The 22,135-nt window shown below is 41.8% G+C and overlaps 1 protein-coding gene across 2 annotated transcripts; it reads right to left on the bottom strand.

The window, feature by feature from the left end:
- Positions 1 to 394: 394 nt before the first annotated feature.
- Positions 395 to 20,441, bottom strand: SLC26A3 (solute carrier family 26 member 3). 2 transcript variants are annotated; one of them, XM_014248863.2, is made up of 21 exons: positions 20,325 to 20,441; positions 16,678 to 16,813; positions 15,718 to 15,857; positions 15,495 to 15,605; positions 15,248 to 15,405; positions 14,350 to 14,514; positions 13,507 to 13,659; positions 12,671 to 12,753; positions 11,704 to 11,851; positions 11,459 to 11,572; positions 11,269 to 11,346; positions 10,756 to 10,851; positions 9,749 to 9,855; positions 9,420 to 9,489; positions 9,239 to 9,331; positions 7,712 to 7,807; positions 6,838 to 7,071; positions 5,103 to 5,157; positions 4,464 to 4,609; positions 3,623 to 3,688; positions 395 to 3,038 (listed from the first exon to the last, which is right to left on the bottom strand). In XM_014248863.2, exons 2-21 carry the CDS (start codon positions 16,806 to 16,808, stop codon positions 3,015 to 3,017), a joined length of 2,268 nt encoding a protein of 755 aa, XP_014104338.1. In that variant the 5' UTR covers positions 16,809 to 16,813; positions 20,325 to 20,441; the 3' UTR covers positions 395 to 3,014. The 2 variants fall into 2 exon arrangements, with proteins under 2 accessions (XP_014104338.1, XP_087911686.1); XM_088055560.1 differs by having other exon boundaries at positions 20,300 to 20,408.
- Positions 20,442 to 22,135: the final 1,694 nt, after the last annotated feature.

Here is a 22,135-nt window from a genome sequence, read left to right as displayed (position 1 = left end):
AAATAAAGCATCACCACAGTATCTGCATCACCACAGTATCCCACAACAAGATGTTAGAATCTTCATGTGGGTAAACTGCTCAGAAAAATGCTAGTATTGGAATAACAGAGTTGCAGAAATAACCAGTACCTGGAGGAAGTATCTTGTGAAGCATCAGAAGTACAATTGGTGCTGGTGTCAACATTGAAAAATAAGGAGTAGGGTGATTTAAGAACATGGCAAGTAGCTGGTAAGGATGTGTGATATGGGAGCAAAGCTCTCTGGCCAAGGCTGTCTACGTATCATGTCTATTTAGAAATGGTGAATAGTTTTGGAAGGGGGATTTATCCTCTGTGGCACTGTGCTGTGTCAGAAGAGTTATTAGTATAGAAAAGAATTATTCTGAGATGTGCAATTTAGAAAAGAACATTTTTTATTAACCTGAAGCCTGTCCAAAAATCCCATATGGTTTTGAAGCGCAGTACGTGGTATTCCACCAGATACTGAACTTCATATATTGCTTTTGATAGGGAAGTTTGCCTGGGTCTGTATAGGTGCATATGAGCACAGGACTGAAAAGATCAGCTTGAGTCTGACAGTTCAGATTACACTGGTATGACGTGGTTTCATGATTTTCATGCACATGTTTAAATCTCATCATAAAAGCAGTTTAATTTTTTGTTCTAGCTGGAAAGGATCTCACCATTGTAAAAATGAGGAACCATCTTCTAGTATCTTGTTCATGTTTAAGTTTGGCCAGTTCGTTTTTTTTCCCCTTACAGGACAATATTATTTTTTAATATTTCATAACTTTTCCTCTCTCCTAGGTTAAATCTCTGTATCTATTATCTATTTATCTTTTTGCCAGTTCTTAGATACAAGCTCTCCATTTTACAAAGACCTTCATAATAATTTTCTTCATTAACATTTGATTTCATCTTTCTTGAACTGGAGAGCTCAGTCCTGAAGTTCAGAGTATTTAGAGTGAAATTTCCCCTGTGCATTGCACAGTATCACAGAATCACAGAATGTGCTGAATTGCAAGAGACCCAGAAGGATCATCAAGTCCAACGCCTGGTCCTGCGCAGCACCATCCCTTCAAGTCACCCCATGTGCCCGAGAGCATCGGCCAAACACTTCTTGAATTCTTGTCAGGCTGGTGCTGTGACCACTGCCCTGGGGAGCCTGTTCCAGAGCACAGCCACCCTCTGTGGGAAAAACCTTTTCCTAATATTGAACCTGAGCTTCCCCCAGCACAACTTCAGGCCACTCCCTCAGATCCTGTCACTGGTCACCACAGAGGAGATCAGTGCCTGCCCCTCCCCTTCCCCTCATGAGGAAGTTGTAACCACAGTGAGGTCTCCCCTCAGTGTCCTCCAGCCTGAATAGGCCAAGTGACCTCAGCCACTCCTCATACGGCTTCTCCTCAAGGTCCTTCACCATCTTTGTTGCCCTCTTTGGACACTCTCTAATAGTTTATTACCTTCGTATATGGTGGTGACTGAATAACTTTCTTGTTCTGGAAGGATCTGCTGTGTTATGCTCTATGTTTTTTGGAAGACCGCATTAGAACAGCAGTTTGGTAGTGTGCTAATTGTACCTGTCTTCAGGTATTGCTGTGCTGATTATCTGGCACACGAGACATACCTGACAGTGAATCTGCTGTGGCATGCTCAGAAGAGCAGTGGGTTGGTACAGCTGCAGGAAGCAGCATCTCTGTGACACCACCAAGGACCATGTCTCCCACACCAGGTCAGCTACATGATCACCCACTACAGAACCAAAGCTTGTTATTCATCTGCAAATGCATGAGTGTTTCCTGAAAGCTGAACTTGTCTACTTCTGTCTTCAAGCTCACCTAATTATTTTTATATTCTAAATCTCCTCAATCTTAATACTGACTTCCAGCTTAGTTCATTAGCAGAACACTTTCTCCTTTCTTTCAGCCCTTCTTCAAGTCCAAATGCACATTTCTGGACACCCCAGCTTGACTGAAAGACAAAACCAGACTTTGAAAACTAAACTCTTGTGATTTCAGAGTGCTGTTTCTTTCAGACTCCAGGAATGGTTCCATTTTCCTCTAGGCTGAAGACTTTTTTACCTCTAGCACTTGTTATGTAAAATTAAAAGTTCTGTCACTTTGGGCATTCTTCTCTGTTCTTCTCTGAAAGTTGTGAGGTAGCTCATCTTCAAGCCTTAGACTTCCATCAGGGGTTAATTGATGGCAGTTGTGCAGAGTATCAGAGGAGACTCTTTAAGCTGAAGCTCTCTGTCCATAGATCCAGGCAATTCAGCCTGCCCACCTGGCAGCTCCACACCCACAGCTGCTCCAGCCAGGTTCTGGGGCTGGTGTCTGTCCACAGTCTGGGTCTCACTGACCATGAGCTACCTTGGTGGTGCATGGACAGATGCAGCCATACAGTCACTGACACCATGGCAGTTCACTATATATGTATATACAATAGTTCGCTATCAATGTTTCCTCCCTTGTGCACTTTACACAAGCCAAACCCAAATCATGTTTTGATCTGAAAATCCTGTGTCTTTCCTGAGCAATCTTCATAATTAGATACATCAGTCACTGTGTACACTGTGCTTATGCTTGTGGTAGTAAGGCAAGAGCAAGTCTAACTCAGTGTACTAAATATCTTACAAACCATTAAGAAAACTTTATACAAGTTATGTACATGCTTAAGATAAAATATCAGTCCTAAGTATTATTCTGTGGTGGTATCCAATACAAGATTTCAAATATTTATAGATTCTCAAGTAACTGTACAGATTGTCTACAAACAGTGGTATGAAATAAGAAAAATCTGTGTGATTTTAGCCTCCATATATATACATAAATACATTTATATATACAGAGACACATAAAGACTAACAAGCCCATTCCAAAACATGGAACATAACCATATGTAGAAAATCCTTCTCAGGGTATTTAAAAGTATCCTGTCTTCATGCTCATCACAGCATCCACATTCATCTTCTGTGTCATTGTGTTGCTGGAGGATATTATACTTAGGAAGTTAAGTCTAAAATTTTGTTTCTGTTGGAATCTGTAGGGAATAAAAAAATAAATTTCACATTCTGTTAGGAATAGCCAGGGTAGGTGTCATCTGGTAAATGACGTTTTGATCCCCTGAAGCATTTGGGTGGGAAGACTGGGCTCTGACATTTCCTCCTTACAGGGTTGCCCTGTGCTGGATACCGCCCATCTCTCTAAGTCTGTGGTGAAAGGCTGCATGTGTCCCTTCCTCATCTCTGTTTCCTGACTCCCTTTCTGCCTGAGACATTTAGATGAACTGGACTAATGCTGACTTCTCTGCCACAGGGGCATTCTACCAGTGACTTTACCATGGAGAAGCTGTGGTGGACAGGTTAGGAGACCAGGTGAGGCAGGCTTTGCTTGCCTTTCTTCTGCTGCATGCACACCGCAAGGTTCGTGAGCCAAGCCCCATGCTTCTGACTCCCTTAAGGTTTTGCTGTAAGTCAATCCCATCAATAAACTGTCTGGTGGCTTTCTGCCCTGGGCTGACACAAGAGCTCAGGTGGGAAGATGCTTTTCTTATCTGACCTATCTGTTTCCATGAGCAGCTTGGGCTGCATTTTCTACAGCTGGAGGCCATAGCCAGAGCCTTACTGTGCACTCCCGGCTGCGGAGTCCGTTCCTGGGGATGATGACATAGTCACTGCTTCTGCCCTTCTCCTGCAATGAGCACAAGAAGTTGTGGGTTAGGAAACAGATTGCTTTTCTTTTTCTGTTTCTCCTTTTTCACATTAAAGAAGGTTTTGATTTTTAAATCTCTGGAACCTGCCTGGGAAGTTGACATAGAAAAAAGGAGGCTCTCATTTGTCAGGCTATTATGATCCCCACTACATCTCTGGGTCAGTGCAGAAGATCTGGACCAGTCCAGATAAGTGGGATTAGACAGTTTCCACAGGAGCAGCATTCTGGGTCAGGTACATTTAAACACATTTATTGTATGCAGGATCCTTTCTTGCTATTGATTTAAGAGCACTCCCAGAAAGGCCATCCCCAAATCTGGCAGTATGAATTTATCCACACTACTTTAGTGCTCCTTTTTAAGACAGACTGGGCTGGAAAGCCTATATGCAAGCAGGATAAAGTCTGCCTTTCAAGAGCCACTGCAGCAACTTGAGCAGTCTCTGCCAGATGGGTGACCACAGAGGACTGCTGGTGGATGGGCACCATTTCCTCCCATGGAGGTGACTTGAAGTCCACAGCCAGGCCAGCCACCAGTGGGAATTATTAATTTCTTTCACAAATGGTTTTCCACACACCTGAACCAGGAACCACTCTTGCTCTTCAATTTGATTTGAGCCCAGCTGAGTTTTAATGACTATCTTTTTGAAAATAAGACAGTGTAGCATCCACAGCTATAGCTGTGCAGGGCACTGCTGGGTGCCTGGCAGTACTGGAAAGGCACTCAGGTAATGAAAGATTAAGACTGTAGTGTTACCTCAGCAAGCTTTAATTTGGGGGAGTTGGCTATGTCCTTCTTCAGCAAAATGTGTAAAACTGCATCATGAATAGTGAGGAAAAACATGGATGGCTTAATCTCTTCATCAAAAAATGCACTTCTCTCCAGTTTGTCCAGGAGGCCTTCTGTGAGGGAACAAAATCAAAGAGCAAAGTGACCTGCAGGCCTTAAAAACGAAGAAATTGTGTATCCTGAGCATGCCCACTGGGTGAATATGGGAGTTGCTGGTGTAATGCACTGTTTTATTTATTAGAGCAGATGACTTTACAGATATTAAAACAATGGAACATAAACGCCCATCAGTAACTTCCCTGCAGGCAGGAAGGAATTTGAGCCCCTTTTCTTATTTAATGTCTAACCCAGGGTGCATGATAGTTGGTCTTGCAGCCCAGAGCTGTACAGTGCAGCAGTGGCCAGTGGTAAAAGGAGCCATCACACATGGTCCCAGCCTTTTGGGGACAGCATGAGAGGGACAACAGCTCCACTTGTGGGACCTGTTTTCTATCAAAGACTGGAAGGTAAAACTAGGTGATCCTCCACAGCCATACTCAGTGGTCAGCAGGGGAGGCAGTGGGGCAAGGCATTTGTAGTGATGCCAATGCAAAGGCAAGTACTCACCGTGTGCTCCAGCAATGTAAAGGTCAATGTCAAGCCGGGCAAATTCTTTCAAAGTCTGTTAAACCAGAAGGAGGCACTATTTAGATTCTACTAGGCTTGCTGACACTGTTATAGTGATTAGCCACAACAAATATATCTATGATATTTAAGATTTATGATGGTAAGTGGCTCTAGACTCTGTTACACATAGAGGCAGGACATATCTTCACATGGCTGCCAACAGGGATGGCCAAGCCTTTTGAAAAAAGGCAGTACTGAAAATGTTTAACTCACAGAGAAGTAGGTGATCAGCTGTATGGCTTTGTTGTGGCACATGATACATGATGAAACTAAAATAAAATCACTTCACAATCTTCTAGGGGAGATTTTTATTGCTGGGAACTTGAGCAGAACTACAGTTCCCACTGTCACAGTGGGTCTTTAGTCCCTATGGAAATAGATTTACACACTCTCTGTGTCTCTAGACAGTTAACTGTAGTTGCTACTGTTGAAAATGTTGTGCCTTTTGCTTTGTTCAAGGTCATCTGGGGAAGCAAAAGCAGGAGGATAAATGGAACTCCAGTGTTCCAACTCCAGCTGGGTGTTTAAAGTAGTATTTCATATCTACATTTCTGTAAAGCTTCCCAAAATCTTACCAGGTAAAGAAAGGGTACCACAGTCAACACTTTAATTCCAAGACAATTTATATTGATTATTAATTATTGATATTTAAACTATTTCCCAACATTTTCTATAAAAAATGTACATTCAAATTCACATAAACTCAAAGTTTGCCACTGGCCTTCCAGTCCATGTGGCAATGCCTTTAAGAAGCAGACTACAAACACAGAATAGAATGGTTTCAGTTGGAAGGGACCTAAAAGATCATCTTGTTCCAAACCAAGCCCTGGACAAGGAGACAACTGAGCAGGTTGCTCAGAGCATAATCCAACTTGCCATTGAACAGTTTCAGGGATGGAGCACCCACAGTTTCTCTGAGCAACCTGTTACAGCATTTCACCACCTTCACAGCAAAAGCTTTCTTCTACTCTAGATCTGCCCTCTTTCATTTTAAAGACTTTGTCTCGTGTTCTGTCACTGCATACCCCTGTAAGAAGTCCCTCTCCATGCTTTTTTATAGGCTCCCTTTAAGTATGGAAAGGCCACAGGGAGATCTCCTCATAGTCTTCTCTTCTGTAGGCTGAACAACTCCAGTTCTCTCAGCCTTTCCTCATAGGAGAGATGCTCCTGCCCTCTGATCCTTTCCATGGCTCTTGTCACAAGACCTGTTCTAAGATATACATGTCTTTCCTTTGTTGGGGACCCCACAGGTGGTCACAGTACCTTGTGTGAGGTCTCATGAGAGTGAAGTAGAATCTCTCATGAGAGTGGGGAAGAATCACCTGCTGGTCACACTTCTTTTTATGCAGCCCAGGATTTTATTTGCTTTCTGGCCTGTGAGTGCATGTTGCCAGGTCCTGTCCAACTTTTCATTCACCCATATTCCCATCTCCTCCTCTGCAGGAGTGCTCTCAATCTATTTATTCCCCAGTCTGTATCAATACTGGGGATTGCCCTGATCCAGGTGCAGCACCTTGCACTTGGCCTTGTGGAACTTCATGAGGTTCAGGTGGGCCCACTCCTGTGCAGGTCCCCCTGGGCACCATCCCTTTGCTCATGTGTATCCCCCAAGGGTAACCTCATTTGTAAGTTTGTCTGTCATATGATCACTGTTTGTCTTGTGAATTGTGATTACCTTTCGAAGGACTGTCATGGCAGAAAAATCAAGGAAGGACACTGATGAGAAATCCAGAATGATGCTGTGGAGGTTGACCTGGGGCACAGTGATGCCAGGGGGGAGGTCAGTGCCCCAGTTGATTCGAATGGGCAAGTCTGTCATGATGGTGGGCTGGTCCAGCTCCTCTATTTTGTCGTTGTCTAACTCTTCATCTGACTCATATGTTGGCTTAGCCATGCAAATCAAGCCTTTCTGTGTTGACACAGAAGAATTTCATAATTAGTTCTCTTCTTTAATACCCACCCAGGGTAGTGGTACTTCTTACACAAGGGCAAGAGTAGTGGCAACACATAACTGATCTTCCCATGAGATAGAGCAGGACCCACCTGGAAAAATCTGTCTCTCCCTTGTCTGGAGAAGTATGGAAATTATTTAATCATCATCATCATAATCACTTAATGATGGCTTTTTATTGTTTCCTGAAGCCAGTTGTCAGATACATTTTAAATCAGTAATTTTGGAACAAGACAACAAAAGGCGTGCAGGATTTGAGCAGGGAGAAAACCAGCTTTATCCTACCATTAATGCAGAAAGATATTGGGATTCTATATTGGGATATATGATCAGATCTGTGAGATCTGATCCTGCTATTTGTTGTCAAACAAAGCTCCAGTGGACACATACAAGCTCTGCCCATGGTAAATCTGTAGGTCTCTAACTGTGAGATCCATTTAAAATCTTGGTTTTTAAATGTGTTTATGTCATGAAGTGGCAACTTGGCGAATAGTGTATCAAATTAAGAAGAGAGGCTGTGAGGCCCTTCTCTGCCATGTAAAACCAGGGACCTTGGTTGCTCAACTCCCCCTCACCCCCGGGGAGTTGCCTTACATACCGGTGTCACTTGCAGCTCTCCTTTCTTCAGCATCTTCCTAATCTTCCTCAGAGCTTTATTGCGTTTCCTCAGGACTCTCAGTGGGTTGAAGCCAACCTGAAAAAACAGCACTTTGACTAATTAAAAAAAGAAACACCTCTGTGACACCAGGGGAAGGATGAAGCATCTCATACAGTTTTTCATTGCAGTCATGATGACCATAGTTTGAGCTTGATGTTGTCTGCCACTTCTCACAAATTCAAACAAGGGCTCTTTCCAGGTTGGAAGGATGTCTACAGGAATGGCTACAAATGAGGCAGGGCTATCTGTACTGCTTTAGGACACCAGCATTTAGCACCACCATGGACAGCATTATAGCAGTGACAGTGCTTACACAGGCACAGCTGGCACAGTGCTGGCATGTCCTACTCATCTGCATTATGAAGTGGTCACCCAGGTGACCAAGATCAGAGAACTCATGGTTTGTATCTGCTTTGTGCTGCCTGACAGCAGCGTGGGTCATTCATCTACTCTTTTCCCTGAAGAAAAAAGCAAGATTTTATCATGTTGGCAGGTAAATTAGGCTAATAATAAAATTAGGCTAAAATACTAAATTCCTGCAAGTTTTCTGCCTCATTCATCTAGTACATAAAGGAGAAAGGTGTTAGAAGTATCTGTATTTGTAGAGAAAGAGTGGCGTGAACATCTGCACTCAGAAATTAAAACTTCAGGCTCTTCTCAGGTAAAGGCCAAGCACATGGCAAACCAAATGTGTCAGATCCCCTCATTCCTCTGCCAGTTTCAGTCCCTCATGTGAAGAATGAACTGCATATTACCAGTGCTCAGGGGAGTCCCTGCTTATTAGCTCTCCACTAAGAGCAGCAGGAAGGGGAGGTTGTGGTGCAAGTTGTGTTCAGGCTGGGGATGGCAGGCGTCATACACACTGTGTGGGCTCAGGGCTCCTGGACCTCTGTGCTGGTTATGGAAAGACTGGCTGCATTCAGCAGTTTGCTATGAAAGATGTTAAGACCTCTTTGATAGAATGATTCCATTTGGCATTCTTCTGATTGTTGTAGTTACATTCTTGGGGCAAGATGAGTAAACTAGAATTCACTGTGTGAAAATAATGCAAGAGAAAATAAAATAAAATAAAATAAAATAAAATAAAATAAAATAAAATAAAATAAAATAAAATAAAATAAAATAAAACAAAATAATATAAAATAAAATAAAATAAAACAAAATAAAATTCCCTTTATAATATCTATATTTTCACTCCTTTCTTCTGAAAATATGTATTGTTATGGTATAAGTATAAATATGGTATAACATTGCTATGGTGTAAGTTCAGCATGAGTCAAGGCTTTTCTCTTTCTCAGAGGTGTGTGTATACATGTTATAATACAGTAGTATTAATGAATATAAGCAGTATAATGAAAATTCACTCTTGAACTGTGGAATGACTTCATATCTAGTTATAATTGGAAAACTGTATCCATCTTAATGTGTCACTTAATTCATATGTTCAGAACAGCCCCAGACACTTACAGCAGTGATGAGTTTCTCTCTGAAGAATTCAATATTGGCGAAGAAGATTGGAGAGGAGCATCTGAAAATCTTCACTCCCTCTGGCTCATAGATCTGTAAAACGAAGCAAAAGTATCAGTAGCAATGTTTGTTATAGAAGCACAAGTGCAGCAGGTGGTAAAAGAAATTAGATATTTCTTACATCAGTGTAATCCTTCCTGTTTCTGTAGATGTTACTTCTCCCAACATTGGCCAAAACAGTGCAGCTTGGACTGTGAACAAACATACACACAATTATTGGTGTCCTACATCGAAACTTAGGCGATGGGAAGGATCAAACGAAACCATCTCAGCTGGGGTGGCACACTGAAGCAAGCCCCACATCCAAAGGCTTACACCTGTAAATGATTTTCTCATGCATGGCTGCTGGACTGACCAAGGCACAGACAGGGCTGCTGCCCTTCTCCGTACAAAGGGAGGTAACTTGTAACAGGAGGCCCTGGGATATCATTGCATTCAACAAGTACTCACATCTGGGAGCGGATCACCACTGTCAGCAGCTGGAACGCCACAGCTGTTGCTAGTCCAATGTCCAGACCTAGAAGGACAGCAGCTATGAAAGTCACCACCCATATAACCTGTAATGAGACAGAGGATGGCAACATTATAAGCATGTCAAGAACCTGGGTCATGAGCTCAGGGTGGGAGCAGGAATAGATCTCAGATCTGGTCCAGGATGTCCATCTGCTTTTGGTGAGGTTTTTTTCTTGTTAAACAGGGCCAGAATCACCAACCAGCACCAGGGAGTGTTTCTAGGGACAACAATTTCTAGACAATAAAGACTTAAAGTGGGATAAGTGGTCCACTACATGCTCTATGAAAATCCAGCAGAAAGGCAAGATGAGAAGTAAATCAGAAATCTGGTAAAGCTGAGAGTTGTAAATGTGCAAATATAGGTGCTGTGAGTGTACACAACTGATAAAGGACTAGATAATACTGAATAACTTTTAGCCACAGAGCTCAAAGCATTTTAATGGGACAAATAATTGTTTGATGGCTGGGTAACTGAGGCCTGGAACAATTTGTGAACCTAAATTTTCTGAGAGGTAACAAGTCCTACTGTCCAGCCACAAGCTTTACCATTTGGAGCAAACCCTTCAGGTCCCAGTTTTCATTTGTTTCTTGCTGTGTATCTTCCATATAACACATTGTGTGATTGTGAGAAAGTGTCCCTGAATGCTTAGTCAAGGCAGTAGATATTTTCTGTTATTTCGACATTTTCTGTAACTATCCTCTCTATTTGACTTTATATAATGCACTGTTTTAATAGATTTTGATGAAATGGATGAAAGTTATGTTAAGAGTGAGAATCAACTCAAAATAAAAGGGACAAAATGAAAACATAAGCAAGGGGTATACCAGTAAAAAAGGCAAGCAATCATTTCTGTTTAGTGAAGTAACACAGGGATAAAAAAAGAAAATTTGTATGACAGATTATTTTTTCAAAGCACTTCTGATGCTTGTGAAACTGAACTTACACAGTCATACTTGTCCTTTCTCCAGAGGATGGCTACTTCCTTGAACTGCATGAGCATTCCTTTCAAATTGCCAAGAGCCAATGATGCAAGGACTGACTGTTAAAAAGACCAAAATACATGTTCTGTGTTTAAGCAAGCAAAGAAAACGTAGAACATTAGGAATTAAAAGATCATACAAATAGGGCCAAAGTGCAGCTTTGGGAGCTGCTTGCAGTGTATCACTGCTGCAGGAACATCCTCAGCTATGGTGCAGTGCAGGTGTCTGACTTGAGGCTGTAAATCCCACTTATCCTGGGCATCTGAAAGTTGGTGCTGTGGTTTTTGGTGTTTGGGTGCTAGTGTTCCCTTTGGAAGACCAGATACAGTGGTCCTCTCTGGCATAATGTGGGAAGAAGAACCTAGCTTTTCAAACCCTATCTGGCTCCCACTGAAGTCTATGAACACTCACAGTGTGCTCAGAGCAGCCCTGTCTTTGGGAAGCAGAAGGAAGCATTAGACGAAACCAGTGAATACCTTCTGTAATGGTGCCAGGAGAAATCCAATGGCCAAGATCACAACCAAAACAATGACAGATGAGATAATGCCAGCAATCTGCATGAAAGAACAATTCCACAATGAGTAAGTGCCCACAGGCATTATGGTTAGCTTGGAAAAAAAGAGCTGTCTTTCATTAAATGCCATCGTGACCTGTTGTCTTCTATACCTGTGTTTTGCCTCCTGTGCTCTCCTGCACACCTGATCTTGACAGAGCAGTGCTGGAGGCAAATCCCTTGAATGATCCACCAACTATATTACCCAGCCCAAAAGCAATTAGTTCCTGAAATAAAAATAAAAGAGATTGTTCTTAAGAGCTGGTCTGTGACAATTATTCACAAGGCAAAGCTTTCCTAAAATTACTTATTTCCCATTGATAAATGCAGTATATTGATTTCTATGTTATTTGCCTACCTGGTTGCCATCTATTGGGTAGTCATGCTTGATGGAATACACTTTAGCCACGGAGAAAGCTACTGCAAACCCAACGATTGCGATGGAAATGCCGTCACCAATGCAGTTCTGGAGGATGCCTACATCAGGTGCAACAGGCACTTGAAATCTGAAAGACAAAAAACTCTACTCATTAAGGAGATGCTTAAGGGTCTTTTGCAGATCCTAGGGAGAATTCCTCTCTGGACATTTTTTTTTCCCCTTCTTTTTTTTTTTTTCCAGTGAACTGAAATCTAAAGAAAGGAGATTCTTGAGCAGAAATAGCTGCTCCTCTGCAAACTTCACCTATGAATACCCCCAGGGCTACAGAGACCATCCATACAGAGACTCACTCTGCTGTCCTAGTAAATTCTTCCTTCCTCTTTTTAACTTAACATGTGCCTCCTGATTCTTCATGCCAAAATTCTAGCATTGCCAAATTAAGTCTACATATAGCTATATATTCTGTATGTGAAGAAATAATCTTTATGTGGATATAGTCCTGGACAGGCAGATGTTGAGGCCTCTGGAGGATAATGGTGCTGAGGACTGGTCATGGGACATGGCAGGAGAATTGTGCAGGGTCCTGGTGGCTTCCCAGGGCTGGTGGTGGCTGCTGAACTGTGCATGTACTGTGAGGGAAATGGAGGAGTGCAGGAGTGAGTAGTTAAATAAAAAGGACAAACATTAACCTCCTGCTCACCAGCTGTCTCAGAAAGTGAAGGACACAGTTACTTCATGTCTCAGGGTACTCCTTGATGAGTAGATGTGCTCTAGTGTGTAACTTTTGTGTACTAAAAGTGTGTCATATCATTGAGAGAAAAATGTTTATTTACCTACTGAAAGAAGATGAAGCAGATAATTTTAATCAGAAACATAGCTGAACTCATTTAACACTCCCAAACTAAAGAGAACGTTCTGCTCCACTGGTGAATTGTAAGTCACTTACCCTTCCTCTAGTTTTCCAACAATGGCTACTTCAAATTTTTCTTCAAAGTTGACAAAATGGGAAATCAGTGCTGCTAAGACTGTCTGAAAGATAATAAACCACATGTCCATTAGGCACATTAAAGCAAAAGTGTGAAGAATTTATTAAACACCATTAGCTTCCTTCCCTCACACACTGTCCAGCCTCATCATTAGTGATGACTAGAATTATGCCCCAAGTTTTCACATCCCTTTGCAGTTCAGGCGTCATTCCTGAATGACCTTACAGGTATGGGTTTACATTCATAAATCACACAGATTGTAACAAAATATCTTACTAACGACAGAGATCATCCCACCCAGTAAACCAGGTATGTTCTAACAAGGCGCTGTAATGACTCTGGGGAAAACAAGTGCTGCTTGTGGGGATACAACATCCTCCAGGATTTTAAGGGATTGCTGCCCCTTTGGGGCTTCCTCCACCCTTCTGCTGCTCAGAGTGGGCAAAACCTTCTGCAGCAAAATAATATTGTGTGTGGCCATAGATGTCCAGGACTTCTGTGGCTGCTTGCAGGTGTAGTGCAGAGGGGCCTCAGCTGTGAGACTGCAGTTGGCTGCTGTCAGAGCCAATTCTGTCCAAGGGAAAAAATTCATTGTTTATAACACCACAGATACGTTTCAGTTAAGAACAGTTTTGTGGTAGTAAAACATCTCACAATAGCTCCCTAATGCTGTGATTTTTCTTTATAGGTAAAATGATAATGCATCATTTAATGCATAGCAGGAGAAGAAATAGTTAAAACTCTGCTTCCCATGTTGTAACATGGAGCAATTGCAAAATCAAAGGAAATGACTCACCACGAGGAGTTCGATCGGGATGGGTGTTGGTAACTTTTCCTTGTATCGATCGTTCATTTCTTTTACCACGAACACGATAAGCAAGACAACCAGTGATGTGACAAGGTCAGCAATGTTTGTTTTTGTGATCTGGCTGAAAATGCTCTCCAGAGTCTGCAGAATTAGGAAGAAACATGTGGTGCTTTAGAAACAATTGTGCCCTGGCACTATAGTAGCACTATCCCTTCCAGAAGAACCTGAGGATTGTGCTGTTTGGGATTTATTCCCTGAGCCATGATGTGGGCTGCAAGCCCCCATGAATGTATGTGCATCTGCCAAATGATGGAAGTATCTGCAGAAGACCCTTCCCACTATATTATCCAGACTTGCCCCTGAGGGAGGGTTGGAACAACAGGCATGTCCATGATAGGAAATGTGAGCAATGGCGTTGCTGGGCAGGTGCCTTTCTCCACTCCTTCCTTCCTGTCTTTCTTCTCCCTCCTTTCTCATTCAACAGTCCTCAGAGAGTAATATGCAAATTGAATATATATAATATCAGTCCAGTAAAAATGAATAATTACATCCTTAAGGCAGAGTTGAATGCTTAATTGAAATAGACCAACACAAAATAGTAAATATTATCTAATTATCCCAGTGGGGTGTAAATTGGTGCTTGGTAATAAATTTAAAGATTGGTCAAATACTAATAATTCATAACTCACTAGTATCACTCATTTTTCTCTCATTTTACCTCCTGCTTTGAGTTTTTATACTGAGTTGTTATTACTGCTTTGTGATATATAGTCAGAAATACATCACAGGTACATCAATAACATTAGCAAATAATGAACACCTAGCACTTACATAGATAATGCCAAATGGTTTATTAAATCCAGGGACAGGTAGCTGAAGCATGAATTTCAGTTGAGATACCAAAACATGGATAGCTGCAGCAGTCGTGAAACCGCTGATTAATGACTGTGATAGATAAATAACGATGAATCCAAACTGTAAAATTCCCAGAAGCAACTGAAACACAAAATAAGCATAGGTCAGTGGGATTCATTTATGTTTTTAAGTAATCTTTCAAAGAAAGACAGCCGTATTTAATGAAAGCAAAGATTTTCACCTAGTCCTATCCATCCAGAGATTAAAGAATGTATTGTCACCAGACTTGCAACAAAACTTGACATTTAGCAACAGAGGCATAATACTAGTCAGAGTAAATGCTACAGCAGTTAAAACCCGATCTTTTTATTTTATAGCTAAAATATACATCCTAATTTCCAGGGTTTTTAATTCCTATATTTTCACATGGATTAAGTGTCTCACAAAGCAACAAATATATTAGTATGTTAGCAAGGGAGGAACTGTAGGATTTCTTGTATTAGAGAGTAAGGATTAATGTTTTTTTAAAAAAAACAGTTCCAAATATTTTACTATTGCAAGGCAAAGCGTTTACTCCCCTGGGTGCATCTGCATCATTCACATTACTTTCACAGCTATTTTCTTTTTTGCTGTAGGTGTAGGCTGCATATGTGTGGGCTGTGGGCTCAGGCCTGTGCAAAACCAAGGATTTCACAGCACATGTGAGTGCCTGGTCACTGGAGGGGACAGATGTCTCCTAGTTAGTGTGCCAGGGTCGGTTACATGGAAAATGGAAGAGGATTACTTTGGTGACTACAACAGCAGATACCAGAGAGAGAGGTCAGGCCACCCTCCATCTGTTCACATAGGTGCACACACATGTACTTTTACCAACCTGAACAATCCCAGAAAGGAAGGTTACAGATGCAGCCACCATCACCCTCTCATCATTTATTGCTGAGGTATTTGTGGAATTGCCATTTCCAGTGCTGTCATCAGGAACCAGCCTGGTGACGACTCCTCCCACCATGAGGCTCAGGACAGGGAAGGGACCTGAGCAGCACAAGGCTTGTTAAAAGATCTGAAGAGGCAGCATGTACTTCTTCATCAGTGGGGAAGGTAAGTGGTGTGCCTGAACTTACCCACTGAGATATGTCTTGATGTGCCAAAGATAAAATAGACCAGGACAGGGAAGAATGCTGCATAGAGTCCATAACTGGGGGGAACATTCACCAGCAAAGCAAAAGCCAGACCTGTAAAGACAGAGGCCGGGGGAAGGTGACGTGTGTGCTGCAGGCAGAAGCCAGCAGTGCCTTGGCACCTGGCTTAGCAGGCTGTGTCAGGACACACATTTCCCAAAGGTACCTTGCAGCACAGCCACGAGCCCCGTGTTGATGCCAGAGACGATGTCACTCAGGATCCACTCCCTGAAGCGGTACGCTGGCAGCCAGGAAATGACTGGAAACAAACCCAAAGCAATTTTTTTGACCCTTTGTGGAGAGCAGCTGCAAAGACACAAGAGGACAAAATTTTGTCAGTGAACAGCTCAGCTGAATCGCAGCCTGTTTCAGAGAGGTGAGGAAAGTGGAAGGATTCAGGTGCTGGCTGCCAGAAGTCAAAATCTCACCCAGACACAGCCCTGATCAACCTGCACTGCCATCATGCAGTGCCACACGCCACATGCTTCAAGGTATATACAGTGGTGTTCAGAGGTCCTTTACAACCCAAATTCTCATAGAAAGAAAAATCTCACTGGAAAGGAAAATCTGTGGCCATCTAACCCAAACCCTGGCCCCAGTTAGCGGGCATGCCACCCACTGGGTCAGGTTTCTCAGAGCTCCGCTCAATTTGGCCTTGAACATTTCCACGGACAGGGCATCCACCACCTCTCTGGGCAACCTGTGCCAGTACCTTCCCACCTCCATCATAAAAAAGTTCTTCCTGATAGCCAGTCCAAATTTACCCTATTTTAGTTTAAAACCATCATCCCTTGTCCTGCTGCAACAGGCCACAGTAAAAAGCCTGAGTATGTCTTTCTTGTAAGACCCCTTTAAGTACTGAAAGAGTGCAGTAAGGTCTTCCTAGAGCCTATGCTGCCAAGGGCCCACAAAAAAAGAAGCTACCTTAGATATAGCTGTAGGAAGACTTCTAAGGGTGGCAACAGCCAAAATCCATTAGAAAAATCTGACATTTAATTTAATTAATGAATTTTCACTTTCTGTGTTGGAATGGGAGATAGACACTGTCAAGATGAAGTTCATGCTGCCCAAGAGCAGTCAGGACTGTTTCTTAGATCTATTAAAAAAAATAAATAAATCTCCTTACCTAAAATAGAGTTTCAGGTGATCCCAAAAGGTTTTATGGTATCTGTGCAATTTCTCATGCTCTTCATTGAATGCATTCTCCGAGTATACAGGTCTGGCTATAACATAATGGTTACCCACAGGTTCAACCATTTCTCCTGAAATGTCAGGATAGGATGGTTACTTGTGCGTGCTCCTCTCTGCCCCAGGCACTTATAAACCTGAAATGAAGTACCCTAATAAAGGGTTAGCTCTTTATGTACTGTGGGGCGGATAGCCATAGCATAGCTGAGTGAGCTCCAAACTGAGCGTTACCACCTTTGAAGATCAAAAGAGGGATGGTTGAGACACCCACTTCACTTTGCCAAGGTGATCTCCCGCCCCGCTCCTCCTCCCACTGCAGAGCAGTGTTTCACTGGAGCATGAACTATTTCTTTCTAAAGATGCAGCCAAAAAGTGCACAAGATGGTTTTTGAGTTAATTTATCTCTGACTCAGCCATGTACAATCAAAAACTTCCTCCCTCAAAGGAGATTAATTTCCTAAAGGACAAACAATCAGATCCCAAGCAGTTTCTCTTTGTGGCACTGCTGGGAGGGCTGGGAGCTCACTGTAACCCACAGATGAGGGGAAAGGCAGAGTGCAGGCAGGGCTCAGCCATCCTCTCTTGGATTCAGAAACAAGGCTAAATGTATTGTGTTGGATTTGTGTGACAAGGAGATCAGTAGGGAAAAAAGCATGATATTGCTGCTTGTTATTTGTAAAATGTATTTGCACAGATTGTCTGAACTGCTTCTCCTCTGCTTCATGTTCATGAACAGTTGTTGCAATGTCTTACCTGAATGCTATTTTCTGCCTTGTCCCAACCCACATTTGCATGTTGTGCTGAAGAGACTGTCCTGGGCCACTCCAGAAATGACCCCTGGAGCCCACATTACACATGAAAATGAATCTGCTCATCATTCACTTCAGTCAATACCACTGGGTATTTTGCAGCAATTAATTGATGCCATCACTGTGCTGCTCACTGTGCTGTTAAATTTTGCATTACGCCACACATTCTTCCCACATTAAATTCACCTAAAATCTGTACTATCTAAAAATATTTCTCTCAGTTGAAGCCACCATTAAATATTAAATGTAGTACTAATCCCAGACAGAAGCTGTGGAACTTGCTCTTTGTAGCAAAATTGGACTAGATGATCATTGTAAGATCCTTCCAACTGGAACTAATCTGTTCAATCCTGTTCTATTTTGTTTTGACTCAGAGATGAAGATGTACTGTAGGAAGCAAGTAGTCTTCTGGGACACTGATAATAGAGGTTTTTTTATTTATTTTCTCTCCCTTAATGAGTATGCTCCATGGTGCCTTGGTGCTGGCTGGTGGTCTCTTGACAGATGCCTGACCAGCATCAGTTCCTTGCCCATGTCTATCATCTGACTCTTGATGAAATACCCTAAATGCAGCTCAGATTCAGACCTGTAACTACTCAACATTTAGAGATATCACAGCACAGATTTTAATGTGGTACAAAGTTGTTTGTGTAGTTATGAAAAAATGAAAAGCTTTTAATCCATGACAATTTTGGCATTAAAATGTGAATCCCATCTTGAAACTTTGCTACAGCTCAGAGCCTATTATTGACCCATTTTAATTTCCTTGTTGTAGATTCTGTGGAAATTCATAGACGTTCAAACAATGTCAATGAATCTCTTAGATATTTTGTTGACATACCATTCTTGCACAAAGAATTCACTATTTTGGCAATGAGTTAAACATTTTTACTTTCTGTTTTAACATAAAAAATTAGATCTGTAATATTTCCAAAAAAAACTGGAAGGCAATTATTCTAGCAGGCAAATGATAAAAATCTAAGCATATTCAAAACACAAATCCAAAGCGAGCTAAAATCATATTCTGATCTGTAATTTTACACTAATGTCCCTCCCTCTGTTGGGATCAGAGCTCCAAAACAGAGGCTGATAAAATTTCAATTAAAAAATTTGTTCAGTTTATTCCCATATAAATTGTGACTACTTAGATTTGCAAGAAGTTTGTTTTATCTATTAAAGGTTTTAAAATTGCTCTGTTTCCTAGTCTGTGTGTCTGCCTTTTAGACTTCATGTCACAAAGACCAATATTGCTGAAAGTCCTGTGGAATAGTTTTGTCCGTTATATTATAGGGCACAAGATGTACTATTTGTACTCTTTGAAAAGTTCATAAGCCATAAAAATAAAACAAGTGTAGGGACAACTCTTTCATTTCAGATTTTCCTCAGTGCTGCAGCTGCTGTAGCTTTTGAGAGCATTCCAGTTGTCCCTCCTGCCCCTTGCCCAGCAATTCTTCTTTCTTCAGGCCAAATTTACTGCCCCAGCCTCAGGGAGCATACAAAAGCTTCTTTGCAATTCTCTAAACATCCTTTGGTTTATTAGTGCTGGTCTTATTGGAGGTGTAAGTCCTTTGCAATGTGTTTTTTACCTCCTGAATGGACCCCCAAATTTTGGGGGTCAATGGCTTAGAGCTGCAGGGGGAAACCAGGATCCTTGCCAAGCTGAAGTCTGCACTAAACACCACAGTGCTGTGCTTCAGTGGGGTTTAACCAAGCCAGCCCAAGCACCTGCAGTGCAGTGGAAGATGCCTTCAGTCTGTTCCCTGGCAGGTAAACAGGACCACATGGAGCAGCACCTTGCTGCAAGTAGATGACCATGCTGCTAGGCAAGCTTCTCCTGTATGGTTCCCTCTTCTAAGACTGTCAGCAACTGCCAGATACTACAAATGCAGCCAGCATTGCCTTCCTCTTGGCTCACTCTCATTTTCTTCCCATATATCTCTAAAAAGATGGGATGCCCTCAGTACAGGGAGTTTTTTATGAGTCAGAGACATTACTTATTTTAGATGTTTCAAAGAAAAGGAGGATATTGTGAAAAGTACCAGAATGGGGAAGGCCAGTGTCCTTCACGAATTTCCTAAAAGTCTGTACTCCAGTATCCCACACTGCCTCTCTAGAGTGCCTTGGGCTCCTTGGAGGACAAGACCAATTCTTCTGATGACTTCTATAATGTGTCCAGCACAGACCAAGCTTACACTGCACAGCTATTGAGTGGTTACAAATTTCAGTCATTATTGACCAAGACTAGATCTGAAATGAAATTGCATTTCATTGAAGTTCTCTGAAAACAAGCATTTCAATGAAACCAGACAAGGTTCTGGTTCAGTTTCAATCCACATAGCCTCTGATCGTGTTCTTATGGGCAGCAATTAACAGCATTGCCATTTCTCATACATAAAAAATCTCCAACTCCACTGCTAATCCCTCAGCTCTGTGAAATCTTGGAAATGCATATTTTCATGTGTGCCATTTTGTTGAGAGGATTAACAAAGGGATATTTTTTCCCTTTACTGATTTGGCCTAAATATCCTAAATATAAGAAGTACACAAAATTATGTAATTTCAATTGAATAATTAGATATTAACATGGTCTGTCCCACTTTTGTATACCCACTCACAAATTGAATTTCTCTGCAATATAAACAATTGAAAAATACAAAGAAATTCCACAAAGGAAACTTTTACATTTTACAAAAAATAAAACACATGACTAGAAACATTTAATTTATAAGCATTACTCCACTTATCCCATACCTAAAATGACAATTTAAAGTTGTACCTGGTATATCTTCCAGGAAGCTCTTCAGAAGAAACTACACCAAGATTTTTTAGATAAAGATATCCCTGAAATTTTCACAGGCAATGCAGGTTATCTTGTGCTCTTCTTCACTTCAGAACCTCCCTAAATACTGCCAGCACTTTAATAACTAACTTCAGTTAACTTTTACAAGAAAAGGAAGATTTAACTGTGGCCTTGACCATTGAGCTTATCCTCAGGAGGGGTGATAAGGAGTAATTTCTTAAAGTTCTCTGTGATATTGCTTAACTTTGTTTGGTGAACTGTTTCTGATTGGTCGCAGAGATCATATGGGAAAATAGAGATGAATAAGAAGGACTGTCTGTTGCAATCCTGTGTTGCTGAGTTGAAGTGGGAAGTGGTGAACAGAGCTCAGCTATGGTACCCTCCATTTCTGAAGAAGCCTAAGTCATTGATGCCAGAGGTGGGCAGCTGGGCATGCCAGCTCTGAGCAAAGCTTGCCTCCCTGGACCTTTCTCCAAAGCATCTTTAATAGCCCCTAAACTGTCTTTCCAGAAGCAAGTTCTGTATTCTCAGATTATTGCCAAAAATAATCTCTGCAGGAATTTCCAAAGGGCAGATGTGACTTGGTGGAGCTGAGAGCTGTGGCACCCCATGACAGAGAGTGGAAAGGCACAGACCATGCATCTGGCCATGTGCTGTGGCATGGGTGGGTTGGACCGAACTGCAAGTTCCAGCTGCCGTCCACTGCCCATAGAGCAGCCAGGGGGGGATCATCCTCCCTACGCCAATGTACATTCCCTGAGATACCTAAAACCACCTAAGAAGATACATAAAATAGCATTTTTGAGGCCTCAACCTGAAGCTGCATGACCTATGTTCATGACAGCAGTGAACCTTCAGAGCTGAGGTGCTGAGGATGCTCCAGCATTGAAGTGCCCTGATGAAAACCATGCTTATAACCCTTTGCTTAGGTCACACTGACATGAACACCTAGCAACGCTTCAGCTATTGATATCCATGTTATTACATATTACACATATTTTACATATACATATTACATACATTCTATATATACATATACAATATCAAGAGATGTTATTAGGAAAACCATGGTACTCCTCTGCTCTGAAAGTCAAAGCTTGACTTGGCCTCTGGGGATTTGAAGTTGCAGACTCTACCCCTGAAGAAAGTTTTCTTCATCTGGTAAAAGGTCACAACATGAGGAGGGCACCCTTCATGCTCTGCAGGATCAGTCACACACGTGGGTCTAGAAGAAGAGAAAAGAGGAGCCTGGGATTCTGTCCTCAGGTGTTTTGCCCACATTTCAGTCAATCATTAGACCAAGAAATGATGAAGCGACCAGGACCCCAACAGCCAATCACACAAGGTGAGACCTCTATTAGACCATTCAGCAGGATTTCTTTCTTGTGCTTTAGCCCCCTGAGAGTTGTTAGAGACCTCAGGTTCTTCTGAAAGATACAGAAGCTACACTTCTAACCAAGACCATAAGCTTGTCAAGTCAGTAGAGATCCCAGGTCACAAACAGTTCCCAAACTGTTGTACCTTCTCTGCATCACTGAGATCCTGTTTTGGTACCTGCTGTTGGCTTAAGGGTTTAACTTTAGTTTGTGAAACTGACACAGTTTTGTTTTTTATTTGTTACCATTGAAATAACAAACATTTTAAAAGCTATAGAACCATAAACAATAAAAAACCCCATAAAAACCATAAAACAGTTTAATAGCTTTTGGTTTCCCTCCTTATATGGTGTGATCATAGAAGTGCTTTAAAATTTTAAATTTTTTGTGTTCAGGATCCATCACAAGAAT

This window comes from Pseudopodoces humilis, chromosome 5 (genome assembly GCF_049639895.1).
Source record: "Pseudopodoces humilis isolate 2021_Gansu_Grassland_sample_001 chromosome 5, ASM4963989v1, whole genome shotgun sequence".
In the NCBI taxonomy this organism is placed as follows: Eukaryota; Metazoa; Chordata; class Aves; order Passeriformes; family Paridae; genus Pseudopodoces; species Pseudopodoces humilis.
Note: the sequence above shows the minus strand (reverse complement) of the source record. Positions and strands in the feature narration are given on the sequence as shown.

Excerpts from the sequence above, each read along its gene's own strand:
- SLC26A3 (XM_014248863.2), bottom strand. The coding sequence starts at position 16,808 with ATGGTTGAACCTGTGGGTAACCATTATGTTATAGCCAGACCTGTATAC. Across the intron at positions 15,606-15,717 it reads GCTCGTGGCTGTGCTGCAAG|GTCTGGCTTTTGCTTTGCTG; the intron begins GTACCTTTGGGA and ends CTGTCTTTACAG. Across the intron at positions 10,852-11,268 it reads TCCTGGCACCATTACAGAAG|TCAGTCCTTGCATCATTGGC; the intron begins GTATTCACTGGT and ends TCTTTTTAACAG.